This window comes from Phalangium opilio, unplaced genomic scaffold, assembly GCF_054372755.1.
Source record: "Phalangium opilio isolate 3A_F unplaced genomic scaffold, DU_Popi_V2 ptg000082l_1, whole genome shotgun sequence".
In the NCBI taxonomy this organism is placed as follows: Eukaryota; Metazoa; Arthropoda; class Arachnida; order Opiliones; family Phalangiidae; genus Phalangium; species Phalangium opilio.
The window spans coordinates 13,696,342-13,711,451 of record NW_028324189.1 but is presented as its reverse complement, the minus strand read 5'-3'; the positions used below and the strand labels follow the sequence as shown (position 1 = coordinate 13,711,451).

Here is a 15,110-nt window from a genome sequence, read left to right as displayed (position 1 = left end):
CATGTTCCTAACGCCCCCTAGCAGCAGCTACTTTCCCTAACAGGAAGTTATAAGAAAATTGGACCAAATATCACGTGTCCTATAACGTCAAAATCAAAATCCCGCCTAAATTGGGCGCCGCCATCTTTAAAATCTGCAAAAACTATTCATTTTGACTAGAGATGGCGCTATATCTACATCCGTTTTGGTCCAACAAATTTGGGGGAATGAAGAGAGGAATCAAGAAATAATTCGGAACATGTAGCTGGCGATAGCAATACATGGGAAAGACAGTTAGTGACTTAGTGAACAATCCCTAGCGTTAATTAATCCATGTTACAGGCAACCACAGAAGGCCAAGGCCTCTAAAATTGTGGTCCATCTTCCTATTTAGTCTGTAATAAGCCTTTGACTGTGCCTCACCGGGAGTCGTTTTTACGAGAATCTATGAACTACGTCACTTCATGACAAGCTCCAGTTTGTAACCAGTGACAAACTTATGGAACATATCTTATGAACTTATGGTACAACGTTAAGCTTATACAAGTATTTGCAACGAACCTTACTACTGGATCTAATCCAAATTTGTCACTGTTGATGGATACGTTGACACGTGACATTCGGGTAAAGGGCAATTTCCCAATAAAAATTTATTAATATTCATGATAAATTCCGAGACACGTCAACCTCCTTATCAAAAGTGACAAATAATTTTTATTAAGGCCCGTTTTCATTCAAGCTTTTCAAGTTGCTTTTTTTAGAAACGTCACTTCAACCTAAGACCATTAACAACCCCTGGGACTCGCAACGCAATAAGATCCTATTCCGCCTCTAGGAGTTACGGCTGTTTTCGCGAAAAGGGGGTGTCACCAAGCGGAAACGGATAGAAACTTATAAGGTGTACAGAACTTCCGGTTCCGGATATCGCTTAAAAAGAAATAAGATCGTCTTCTTCTAAATTCGGAGGTCGAGGCCCCAACGGTTTTATGTACAATTATGATAAAATAGCAAAATAATATATAGCTAAATTAGCTTCATATCTGCCATATGGTAGTTAAAAAATTGTACACGTTAACAAAATGTACACGTTAACATTTTCATTCTCATCTTCTTCGTCGTCACCCGCCATTTTTAAATAGCAAAGAGGAGCCTGTAAACCGGAAATTCAGTCCTCAATATACCGCAAGGGTCGCTAGGATCGCGTGTAACAGAAAATCACGAAAAGTAGAAAGCTTGGGTTGCGAGTCCCGGGGTTGTTAATGGTCTTAGCTTCAACACTAAATGGCGATTTGCCTAACAAAAACGCGATTCAAATGGTGAAGCAAAAGCGAAACTCTTCACCCGTTTTCAAATTCACTTCTCGCACCTCTCCACGCTCGTCAGTACCCGTGTTTATATCAGTTGTCCTCTGTTCAGTCTTTAGGCCATTTAAAAAATTCTAATAAATATCCTAAAAATACTAGTAAATATCCTTAAAATACTCATAAATATCCTTAAAATACTCATAAATATCCTTAAAATACTCATAAATATCCTTAAAATACTCATAAATATCCTTAAAATACTCATAAATATCCTTAAAATATTCAAAAATATCCTTAAAATACTCATAAATATCCTTAAAATACTCATAAATATCCTTAAAATACTCATAAATATCCTTAAAATACTCAAAAATATCCTTAAAATACTCAAAAATATCCTTAAAATACTCATAAATATCCTTAAAATACTCATAAATATCCTTAAAATATACTCATAAATATCCTTAAAATACTCATAAATATCCTTAAAATATTTATCACTCGATATTGTTTTTGAAAATTAGGCCTATTTTCACTTTTAAACACGCGGCACAAAAAAAATTAGCCATAAATACTGATGATCTATTGGTCGAGAGAAATAGCGCACCCAGGCCAAGCTCTTTTTCGTATCTACCCGAGGTAGATACGAACTTTTCGATTATTTCTCACGATACTGATTCAGAAGCGCCCCAAAAAGCGCGTTTGAAAATGGTTTCTGGTTTCGCTTCAAAAATATTTTGAAAAGCTTGATTGAAAACGGGCCTTTACTCTTTAGAATATCAATACATCCAAAGCGGAACTATTTCAATAATTTTATCGAATATTATTTTGTCTAATCAGTATTTGATTAAGACATATCATAACTTCTATTCGACAAGGAAGTTTTGTGATTAAAGCCGACGCCACACATTTTTTATTTGGGAAATTGTTAAGGTAAAGTTCGCACTCATCCGTATCGCTTCATGGAGAACACAGTGGGAAGAGATTATGAATTAGGAAAATAGTTAATAGGTGGCTTCGGCTTGTGTCTGGACGAGATACTTATATGTCTGAAGATAAATCAAAACGAAACATTCAGATAACAGGCCTCGAAACAAACCCCCCCCCCCCCCCAAAATTATAATTCATAAAATGATCGGCAATTCCCATTGAAAAACTGTGAATTCAAAAATATCAAGCTTTTAATTCTCCGATTTCTGCTTATTTGGCAATATGCATTTGAAAATGCTTCAAGTGAATTTATTCGAAATCCACTTTTTTTGAAAGGCAAAAACGTTTCCCTTTGGGTGACGTCACAGATATATTTTTCACGCGAGATGGTGCCACTCTCTCCGCTATCAGACCCAGGGTTAAACTGGCGAGAAGCTCGAGACGCCTATAGGATTCCCGCACTTTTCCCCCTGACGTCATAGTGATGTCATAAAACGCTGAAGAAGACAAAATTGTTGATATATCGAAACTGAGTTTTCGTGATTTTTCAATTGATTTTAAAAAAGAAACTTTGGTTCAATTAAATTAAAAACTTGATATTTTGAAAGTAGAGACTTGAAAGTGTAACATAATACCACTTTCGTGGTAAAATATGATATGAAATTGTAAATTCGCATTCCCTTTAAGAAACTGAAAGACAATGATTTCTAGTTTAATTAAGGGGTCATCCCTAAAAAACTCAAATCTTAATTCGAAAACAGTACTTGGGCCGTGGCTCTTGGGGCATAATGTCATAGACCATTTTAGACTCAAAATCGACCAAAGAACATTCCATTAGTTTATGGCAGGCTTATCAGAATCACTCTGTAGATGTAGCTATATAGGAAAGGGGTGCGTTATCATAACAAAAAGGAGAAATTAAGATTGTAGTGTATCAAGATCTACATCTATATAAATCAAAGTCCTGACTGTCACTGACTGATTGACTGACAGACTGACTGATAGTCAACGCCCAGCCCTAACCGCTTGCCCTAGAAGGCTGAAAATTTGAAGGAAGATTACTCATAAGTAGTAGGCGCGTACTCAGAAGGATTTTTCCAATCACCGCCATCTTAAAAATGGCGTCCAGAAATGTAAAAAATCTTCTCTGTGCAACAAAGTCCGCGCGTTTGTTTGTTGCCATCTTTTTAAATGGCGGCCAAAAACTTAAAACCCTTCTTTATGGAAAAATGTCCGCATGAAAAGTAGTAAAAAATGTCCGACGGGCTGACGGGCAACGCCGAGTGCTTTCGCTCCTAGGGTGCTACAAAAATATTAGTCATCATTAAAATAACCCATTCTTTATATGATTTTGTTGAAAGTTCTTACTACACGCAAGCGACGCCCAGAGCCGGATTAAAAGAGGGGGAGCGAGGGGCACTGGCCCCCGGGCGCAAGGCTTTTTGGGGGCGAATTGAGTTTCAAATCCAACCATACTAAAATCTTGGGGATCGAGTAAACAGATGCCAATTAATTGAGGAAAGCGTTCACTAACATACCCCCTCCATAGGAATAGCATTGCAACCAACTTTTGAGGCTCATAACTCTGGTTCTACTAGAGATACGGCGATGTCCTTTGAGTGTGTTATAGTCCTATTTGCCCCCATCCAGCAATACCAAAAACTTGGGGATCGAGTAAACAGAAGACAAGTAATTGAGAAAAATGTTCAAAAACAGACCCTCCATAGGAATAGCATTACACCCAACTTTGGAGACTCGTAGCTCTGGTTCTACTAGAGCTACGGGGATGTCCTTTGAGTATGTTATAGTCCTATTTGCCCCCATCCAACGATACTAAAAACTTGGGGATCGAGTAAAAAGGGGCCGAGTAATTGAGAAAAATGTTCATAGACAGACCCTCCATAGGAATAGCATTATACCCAACTTTGGAGGCTCATAACTCTGGTTCTACTAGAGATATGGAGATGCCCTTTGAGTGTGTTTTGGTCAGGGCCGGATTAAAGAGGGGGCGAGGGGTACTGGCCCACAGGCGCGACGCTTGTTGGGGCAAATTGAATTAAACTATTCCCCCTTAGCAACATTTGCTGTTCCTTTTTTCGACTTAAGGGGGCGCACATTATCTCGGCCCCCGGGTGCAAAATTGCTTAATCCGGCCCTGGCGACGCCGCCGGTAACAGCTAGTTATTAATAATTTTAAAGCGATGTTTATGATAGTCAGGGGCAACTAAATGAGGTTTCACAATTGTCTTGTAGGCCTATATCAAATTCACTGAAAGAACTGTTTAAAAAAAGGCGCGCTGGGGGATGTACATGAGAAAATACATTATTTCTAGTCAGCTTTGTTTTACAGTGTCCATAATATAAGAAGGGGATAATGGAAGAACACCTGTATCCTCTTAATACTTTAGTTATGTAACGTTATTCTTGCCAGGCTCACCCTTTTTGTTTGCTCTCCCACTCATCAAACTTTAGATGGGCATCGCACCGTAAGGTGAATCCGATAATTGTTTGACACTAAATCCTCAGCAATCACCCACAAACCTCGTCTTGACGTGGCACAAAAATGCACAAGCGTGCCTTGTCATATAGTTAAACGTTAAAGGGAATGAGAAGCTTCGTTTGAAAAACCTCTGATTTATATAACAAAAGATAGAATTAATTTCTGTGAATTCAAAAATATCAAGCTTTTAATTCTCCGATTTCTGGTTGTTTGACCGCAATATGCATTTGAAAATGCTTCATATAAAATGATTTGAAATCCACTTTTTATAAAAAGCTTAAACCAAAGAGGGTAGAAAAAGGTTCTACCCTATTTGTTTAAACGTTTCCCGTAGGCTGACGTCACACATATATTTTTTTCACGTGAGATGGTGCCACTCTCTCTGCTATCAGACCCAGAGTTTAGCCTGGCGAGAAGCTCGAGACGCCTATAGGATTCCCGCGCTTTTTTTCCTCACGCCATAGTGATGTCATCAAACGTGCAAACAAGCTCGACAAGACAAAATTGTTGATATATCGAAACTGTGTTTTCGTGATTTTTCAATGGATTTTAAAAATAGAAATATATTAAATTATTAAATTATATTAGAGACTTGAAAGTGTAACATAATACCACTTTCGTGGTAAAATATGATATGAAATTGTAAATTAGCATACCCTTTCACAGAGTAATGATGAGGGAACTATTTATCGCGTATGTGATTCGGTTTAGTAACCTTGCTCCAAATATAAAATGATGTTGGGACGAATGACGTTACACTTACCCCGCTTTGTGGTACACTTCTCTCGAAGAGAAGTATTATATTCTTCTGATAATATATATTTTTGTTATTCCAGCTCTATACGGAGTTCTATTCAAAGGTGATGACGAACCGGCGTACGCCAATTACCGAATGTGGGAATCATTAGGGTTCGTGGTGGCATTCGGTTACGCCAAATACTTGAATCTAATACCAAAGATATCCATCTTGTTGTCATTCCTCTTAGTCGGTATATCTGGCTACCTTTTCACCGAAATCAAAATCGTTCCTTCTTCTTCTTCTTAGAGCAAGTCTTTATTGAGATTGCTACCTTGTTAATTATGAGGTTGCTATAGTTGATTTTATAAAATAAAACTAGTGGTCTTGGGTATCTTGTTGGAATGTTGCTTGGTTGCTAAGTCACGTGGCCTAGATGTATTGCAGGGTAGCATTTCCGTTACCAAGAATATTTAGGGGCCAGCCGCTCGATTAGTCTAAGCCTTGGCCATGGAATTTTTGAAAGCGAGAAAGAAAACCTTATAAATTAATTATAAAACTAAATTTAACCCTTATCTTACCTAAATTTTAAAATAAATGCGAATAAAACTACCTAGCCAAGGCTTAACGGTCTTCATTTAGCCCACTCGATCACGTTTGTAGCTCGAGCGAACAGCGTGATCAAGTGGGCTGTGCTTTAAGGAAATGGTCGACCTTCATTCGCTCTAGCGAGATAACGTCGAGGGCAACATTTTCTCTATAAGCTCCTCCTCTTTTATAAAATCAACTATTGACTTCAGTTCAGTTTATTTTCAGAGTGCCAAACTAGAACAGGATGCCTAGGTACTCATACGCTATTTTAAATTTTAGATTTATATATTTTAAAATAGTAACGGCAAACTGAACTGAATTGAAATCAGTTCCATTGGTGATATTACAAGTTAAAAGTACAATTTCAAGATATCAACTTAATAAGTTACTGCTGAGCGTTTAGATAATTCGTAACATCCTACAAGTTTAATTTTTTCTGTTTCATATTTTGGATTTTGGCAATCGTGTTATCGTAAATTGACGGCCAACCAAATAAGGAAAGAGTAGGACGTGTTGTTAACGGCATTCAGCGAGGAAAAGTTATACCTTAAATTAACGGCCTAAATATAAAAAATCTCTTATCACAAAATAATAAGCATTTAATTAGTTTTAAAAACGAGGACTATTGCGCCGCCATTGCTTTAGTGGCGTCTGCTAAATCGAACCACTTACCGTGGCCGTTCTTTTGAGGTATAATGTTATGTTACCTGAACTTTTCCTTAAATGACCAATCTCTTTGGTATATGCACTGAACGCCACTTAGTGACGTCGACAAAAACAGTAAACATATTTAAAAAACAAGCTGTGAGGTGTCTAAACAATTTTACGAATCATTTATGGCTCGTACATTCCATTCACCCGAGTCCAATTTATTATCTTCAATATCTGCCGCTTCAAGGGCGTTATTGAAAAAGTTGCGTCTCGGTCGTGGCGGAGTTTAAAAAATATTCTTTCTTGGAATCTATGCAAAGGCCTAGTCACAACAAGAGCAGGTTTCTTGGAATTGTATTATTATCGTGTAACAACAATTATCTATTTTTATATATATATATATAAATAAATTTAAAAGTTCAAGGATATATTTTTAAGAAAACATGTAACTGATAAAAATATGATATGAAAGATTATAATGACTGATTTTTGTTATTTTATTTGCATAATCGCTTGGTTATTTCAAAAATAAATCGTAAATGAAAGGCATATTTTAATTAATTATATTTACATCGCGTTTAAGAATAATAGACCATTTCGATGTAACTAAGATGGCGCCTGCGCTGTAGTCTTTTTGTATCATGATAGTGCGCAGAGGCGGCAATGTGTGAACCCCCTTGTATGTTCCGATACTTATGGTTGCCTAACCAATTTTTTTCGTCAAAATGGTCTATAAAAGCTGAACACAAACTCTCCGAATTCTGTAAAAAGTACCAGGGATCCATGTAATTTTTGAAGCTACTATATTTAGTGGTATTGCATACGTCAAGATGAAAAAAAAACAGTGGTCAAAGACGAAATTTGCGAATAAATAGGTAGGCTAAAGACATATTTTCTTAACGTTTTTACTATTTTCTAGGATTTGCGAATAGAGAAAAAATGTATACTAATCTAAATACGTTTATAATGTACCCTAGCCCAGATCATAATTGGGTGCTTTACAACCTTAGCACATTAGTAGAAACCACACGGAGTAATGCAAAATGATTTTTGCCCTTATTCGATTGCGCCAAAGGGGGTATAAAGAGGAGGAGTTTAAGCTAGCACCTTTGGCAAGGTATTTTTTGAGTTCTTATTTATTTGTTTGTTTGTTATATTTTCCTCCTAATATTCGGTTCATCGCATTTCGACCAATAACAGGGCAGATAAAGGTGCGCGCGCACACAGTAAGCTTAATACCTAGTTTTCACTGAGCGAATTTCGTGCGTTTTTCGCATTATTTTGCGGAAAAGGAAAATTTTTTCCTCTTTTTTTTGGCGAATTTCGCGATTTTGCGTTGCGGGTGCTATTTCTATTTTTGCGAATTTTCCCGAGCTACGTTTTTTTTCCGTAGGCACAAAACCAATCATTGAGGGTATGCTAGTCACGTGGTTAACCCTGAGCGCGTGTTTACTAGGGAGTCGCCATTTTGAAATTTTGCGGTGTTTAACCGAGGCTTAAACCTGTTATCCATCATTTGATTACAGAACTGTGATGTTATTTAAATACTAAAATGAATAGATTCGAAAATTTTGGTGGAAGAGAAAGGAAGTATCCTTTATCTTTGGGATAAAATAAATTTAAGTTACAAAGACGTTAATATGAAGGAAATCGAATGAGCTCAATCGCTCAGTTCGGACACGGGGCTTATCAGATATTTCTTTAGGCAACGGTTTCGTCCAGTGGAAACTGACCACACAGGATAAAAATTTCCGTGACGGATTTTACCTTTTTCTTTTTTTAATTTCTTTCCGCAAAGAAATTCGCCTAATGGAAACCGAGTGTAAAGGTGACCTTTCAAAGCGAGAACACTCCAGCCAAGCCTTCTACTTACCTTCTTTCTACCCTCTTTGATTGCGCGGAGGTAAAGTGAATCACATCAAAGAGGGTAGAAAGAGAGGGAGTTGAAGCTAGCGGCTTTGGCAAGGCATTTTTAGAGTTCTCGCTTTTCTTTTTTATTTAGTTGCTATATTTTCCTTCTAATATCCGGTTCACCGTATTTCAACCAATAAGAGGGCAGAGATAGAGGGGCGCGCAGACCGGAAGCTTAGAGGTAAACTTTCAAAGCGAGAACACTCCAGCCAAGCCTTCTACTCCCCCTCTTTCTACCCTCTTTGATCACATCTCCAGCGTTCTCCTGCTTATCTTCCTCACTTTCCTTTATTTTCTATTCCCCTTTGCTTAAACCAGAAGTGAGATGAGACTAGAAGTATCGAGGTAACCACATTCTTCATTTGGCGAAAGTGAATATTCTTGATAACACACGAACGGTTGGCCCTCCGGCAGCGGTTTCTGAATTTTCCCTCCAAAACGTGAGACGCTCGTGGCGGTAGACGGCCGAACTAGATTCAAGGAGCCGCGTCCGTGTTCCGCGGCTTTAGGTTGAGGGGAAGGGGGTAGGAAATGTTTTTGGAACTCGACCAATTTTTTTCTCTCTAGTGTACGCGCGAGGGAAGCGGCATAAAATCCTCAAATTTGTTCACTAGTACCAGGATCTCCTACCAATGCTAGAGCCCTTCACTTCTAGTCTCATCTTACTTCTGCTTAAACTCATGAAAAACATTTCGTTTTCGAAATCCAGCAGTCAGTATGAAAGCATAATACAAATTTTTGGAAATTGAACAGAAATAGAAATTCCAATTCCAATAGCAAATATTGTAAAAGGAAATCTCACCAAAAACATCTCTGTAAAAATATGCCAAGTTGTTTGGCCGTAAAAAGAAGTGAGATCTAAAATACGGCCAAGTTATTATCTCCAGGTGAACCAACATTTTATTCGACTTAAAACTTCTCAAGAATGTTTTTCTGACTTGGCCATTAGCATTTCAAAGATTCGTTTAATTCCAGATATGGATCGAAATTAAAATATTAAATCAAATTGGTTAAATATTCTTGATAAGCCTTTGTGGTTAAACTTGTAATTTCAGTTATTAACCTTCACGGGTGCAAAGAAGAAGGATGCAAGTTTGGAATGCTAATGGCCAAGTCAGAAAAACATTCTTGAGAAGTTTTAAGTCGAATAAAATGTTGGTTCACCTGGAGATAATAACTTGGCCGTATTTTAGATCTCACTTCTTTTTACGGCCAAACAACTTGGCATATTTTTACAGAGATGTTTTTGGTGAGATTTCACTCCTTTTTGTACGTGCATGTTCTTGTAGATTTATAGAAGTAGGATTATGAAGTGAAATAAACATTTGTACTTTTAGATTTTTATTTGTTCTTTCCAAGAGTTTTACTTGGCTTTGCCTTTTTCAACTTTTTGCATTCAACTTTCTTTTTTTTTCTCAGGCTGTGATAATTGTTATTTCTATTCGAAGAACACAATATTGTGGCAAGTAACACTTTTAATCAACAGAATAGATTTAAGAAAAACTAAATGAATCAAAACACGCTTAGAACCATTTCAGACGAAATGAAAAGGAAATGAGTAAAAAATTTAATTACTAAAACATTATGTAAAAAACATAAATTTTGCAATAATACGAAAGAATCATATTAGTAAAAAATAATAATATTAAAAGACGAAAAAATTAAATTATAATGTCCTATTACGAGGGGATATAAATTATAAAACCCCCATTTCAGGGGCTAACAGGGGAAAATTCCCGCTTTTGGGACTTTTTCCTTTCTTTGTATGCTAAGTCCTACTTGTATGCCAAATTTTATCATTCCCGCAACACCGGAAGTGCCCTAGAGGTTAAGATGATGACTCTAATTTTAAACCCCCATTTCAGGGGCTAAAAGGGGGAAACTCCCGCTTTTGGGACTTTTCCCTTTGCTTGTATGCTTAGTGGTACAAGTATGCCAAATTTCATCATTCTAACACCACCGGAAATGCCCTAGAGGTTTAGATGATGACTCTAATTTTAAACCCCCATTTCAGGGGCTAAAAGGGGGAAACTCCCGCTTTTGGGACTTTTCCCTTTGCTTGTATGCTTAGTGGTACAAGTATGCCAAATTTCATCATTGTAGCACCACCGGAAATGCCCTAGAGGTTTAGATGATGACTCTAATTTTAAACCCCCATTTCAGGGGCTAAAAGGGGGAAACTCCCGCTTTTGGGACTTTTCCCTTTGCTTGTATGCTTAGTGGTACAAGTATGCCAAATTTCATCATTCTAGCACCACCGGAAATGCCCTAGAGGTTTTGATGATGTGTCAGTCAGTCAGTCAGTCAGTCAGTAAGTCAGTCAGTCAGTCTCATAATGTGTCATTTTCACATAGGATTATCACAGAAACCAAATGAGTTAGAAAGCTGGAAGTTGGAGGACTTCTTAGGATTAACACTGTGCCCTTGAGGTGCAAATATGAGTGGTGTACTATTCCCCAGTACCGAGTTAAGAGGGGGTCAAAATGAGGCTGAAATGTTTCGGGTAAAGGATTGCTGGTAGTGCACGACAACTTGGCGGGTGCACTGCCGTGCACCCAGATTTGAAACTGGATAATTTCAACACAGTTCGCTTCTCGTGGAGAGCTAGTGTCATTTTAGTCAAACAGGTATCGGCTTTTTCACGGATTTTCAACTCTTGTTTTCGGGTAATACCACTCTCGAAAAATCTAAAAAACCTGACAGAAAAAAAAAACATCATTATACTGTTAGGTTAATGAAGTTGGAAAGAAAGATATTTTTTTTAATTGATGTCGCAAAGTTAGGACTAAAATCGCAATCTACCGTCAACGTTTTTATGACGAAGATCTTATAAACCCAAAAAGGGATTGGAAAGCTGCACGCTTTTTCAAATCAACCATTAAACATACAGGGGGTTTCTTATATGTCTGCCCATTTTATTGTGCATTTAATGCCTATTTTTATCTTATTGCAATCCCCGAAATATGCCCTCAATGACGGAAACTACCACTATACATCCTCTCCTAAACTATTTCTTTACGAAACATTAGCTTCGTCTCATATGAGTATCATCATAAGTTTATCATGCCTCTAAGTAGAGATATGGCTGCTACTCCTATGGCAATAGAGTAGTGTCGGTAGAGAGGGGAGTAGACTGTGTATCCCTCCCTCTAGGCGCGCTTTCGTAAGAGTGGATACTGTACGCGCCTGGTAGAGGGGGTGACACTGAGCTAAAAGATAGAAAGGTATGACGTTTGCATACGTAGAACTGACATTACTCTATAGTGTTTGTCTGGCTCTCTCCTATCATTTATCAGCTCAACTTCAATACAAAATTGTACTGCCTAGCCTAGTGTTTCTTTTATACCTTTTAGAATGTTTCAGGACTGAACCGCCTCTATCTCACGAGAGAGCGAGATAGAGATAGAGAAGGATTTTTGGGGTTGCTTAAGTAAAATTCGTCCCCCCCCCCCACTTCCTGCCTATACGAAACGTAAAAATCTCCTTTATTCCATTGGATGATTCTTTTTCTTTGTACCATAAAGATATTGGTACAATATACATAATTTTTGGAATATGGGCTGCAATAATTGGGACAGCCCTTAGTATATTAATCCGAGCCGAGTTAGGACAACCAGGATCAATAATAAATGATGATCAAATTTATAATGTTATTGTAACTGCAGTAATCGTCTCGACCGCTTGGTGGCTGCACCGCGACAGAAATTTCAAAATTTTCTCTCTTCAGATGTTAGCGCTATACGAGTTCTGACGTCACAGACTCACAGTAGCCTGCGTAAGATGCCCAGTTGTAACCCATATTTGTGCACTTAGAGGCATGATAAACTTATAGTATCATATGAAACTTGCGACGGTTTCAGGACGAACTCCAATATTTTGTTCGTGTAGGAAGCAATACTTACAAATCATATAATATATTTTTATACTTCATATTGCGTTCCGATTTCGAGGTAGGGTATCCATAATACAAGTTGTACAACGACTCCTCCGAAATGTGGTAGTACGAACTAATCTCGTCGCACCCGTGCTCGTTTAGTTTAAAGTATAGGGCAATAGGAATCCAAAACGTGGCAGAGTTGCCCATCAAAATATCATCCAGGATTTCAAAGATTTCGTATTTGTAATTGAAAAATCCATCAGCCTCGTGAACCCTTTTCCATATTTCTCTCTCGCCTTCAATTGAAGAGTACTACAACGATCAAAGCAACTCATCAAGAAAAATTAAAGGGAATGAGAAGCTTCGTTTGGAAAACCTCTGATTTATATAAAAAAGATAGAATTCATTTCTGTCAATTCTCCGATTAAATTTCTGGTTATTTGGCAATATGCATTTGAAAATGCTTCATTTGAAGTTATTTGAAATCCTTTTTTATGAAAGGCAAAAACGTTTCCCTTTGGGTGACGTCACAGATATATTTTTTCACGTGAGATGGTGCCACTCTCTCCGCTATCAGACCCAGACTTTAGACTGCTGGCGAGAAGCTCGAGACGCCTATAGGACTCCCGCGCTTTTTTTCAAACGTCATAGTGATGTCATCAAACGTGCGAACAAGCTCGACAAGACAAAATGTTGATATATCGAAACTGAGTTTTCGTGATTTTTCAAAGGATTTTAAAAATAGAAACTTTGGTTCAATTATATTAGAAACTTGATATTTTGAAAGTAGAGACTCGAAAGTGTAACATAATACCACTTTCGCGGTAAAATATGGTATGAAATTGTAAATTCGATTTTGTAATAATAATAGCTAAGTTTGCGTAACACTAAAAATAAAACATCGAAATATTAACTATCATAGATATTTTGATTCCATATGAACAAGAAATCGTCCCCAAGGGAACATAAAGAACTGCTGTTTGGAAAAGGTGCCAAAGAATATGGGGTCTAAAACATTTAGTTTCGGAGATACGGGCGCTCAAACATTGGCCCCTAAAAAGGAGTGTCACACATAGGGTTTAAAACCTACCAGAGTAGCCATCTTGTTTAAACAATTTCAATATCCTTCAATCTAATAACGTTGAGAGCAGTGTTCTTATAAAGGTAGAAGTGTGCCTAAAGTGGTAATGTAAAGTTGTTCGAAGTGTAATAGCACAGAAGTTTGTAGTTAATGTTTCTTCTATGACATCGTTACTTACAGGTATTGTTCAAAATGTCCACTCTTTCGATCATTACACTTTGAAGTAGGGATGAACCGGTAACGATACCATATCGGTATCAGCACCGATACTCGGGGTTTCCCGATAGTATCGGATCGGTTGATTTAATACGATACTAAACCGATAGTATCGGATCGGTTGATTTAATACGATACTAAACCGATAGTATCGGATCGGTTGATTTAATACGATACTAAACCGATACTCGCTTAAAATGCGTGACAGTTTTAGGTCTTTCAGAAATATCAGAAGTGAGATGAGACTCGAAGTGAAGGGCTCTAGCATTGGTAGTAGATCCTGGCACTAGTGAACAAATTTGAGGATTTTATGCCGCTTCAATCGCGCCTACACTACAGAGAAAAAAATTGGTCGAGTGCCAAAAAAATTCCTACCCCCTTCTCCTCGAACTAAAGCCGCGGAACAAGGACGCGGGTGCTTGAATCTAGTTCGGCCGTCTACCACCACGAGCGTCTCACGTTTTGGAGGGAAAATTCAGAAACCACTACTAGAGGGCCAACCGTTGGTGTGTTATCAAGAATATTCACTTTCGCCGAGTGAAGAATTTGGTTAGCTCAGTACTTCTGGTAATGCATTGGTGGTGATAAAATCTCATTTCCACGAATGTTGATCGTGATGAGTTCTCATTTATATAAAAAAAACTACCTGAATTTAGTTTATCTAATAATTAATAAGCGAAAATAGCTATAAAACTGTTGATAGAAATATATAATTTATATCACCATATTTTGAAACTAAAAGTTAGTTTCGCAAATATTTTTCAAGTTTTGAATTAATTTTATTAATTTAACATTTTGCTTTCAATAATTCAATGAAAAATCACTAATAATTACTAGAATTAGAAGTATAAGGATAAAAGGGCCTCTCAGCATATACTAGTTAAAAAACTAAAAGCCTCATCGTATACTACGATGTGGCTAAAAAGACAAATAGTGATATTATTTTGGAAGTACCTCTAAACATTTTACTTGGTTTAGTATAATCAAAAGGAGATGATCTAAAAGGACATAGCTTTCCAGTCTAGAAATGAGGGTATTGTGTGTCAGGTTCTCTCTTACGAACGTCTCATCTCGAGTGTTCCTAAAACTTGATATCCCAAGGCTAGGCCGAATGTATTTACTGTTAATGGTAGTTGAACACCCAAAGTTTTTCTCTACTAACATTTTTTCTCGGCGCCAACTAACATCAGCCGCGGAAAGCTGGGTCTCACTAAAAAAATTCCACCCCCCTTAAAAAATGTACGAAACTTCAATTTTTGGATTGGAGGTTGGGTCCGCTTGTGGTGAGTTACTCAGCCAATAGAGAGACGGATAACTTATAAGACGATCGGAGT

The 15,110-nt window shown here is 37.5% G+C and overlaps 2 protein-coding genes across 2 annotated transcripts in view; both read left to right on the top strand.

Moving 5' to 3' along the window:
* LOC149651867 (N-acetylglucosamine transporter UNC93A-like) overlaps nt 1-7,191 on the top strand; it is a 28,588-nt gene extending 21,397 nt beyond the window's left edge. The window contains exon 7 of the mRNA XM_089848973.1: nt 5,550-7,191. Within this exon, the coding sequence (XP_089705099.1) occupies nt 5,550-5,758 (209 nt within the window). The 3' untranslated portion in view covers nt 5,759-7,191. The remainder of the gene's footprint in view (nt 1-5,549) is intronic.
* LOC149651866 (unconventional myosin-Vb-like) overlaps nt 1-15,110 on the top strand; it is a 419,287-nt gene that overhangs the window by 317,432 nt on the left and 86,745 nt on the right. The gene's annotated exons all lie outside the window — the stretch shown is intronic.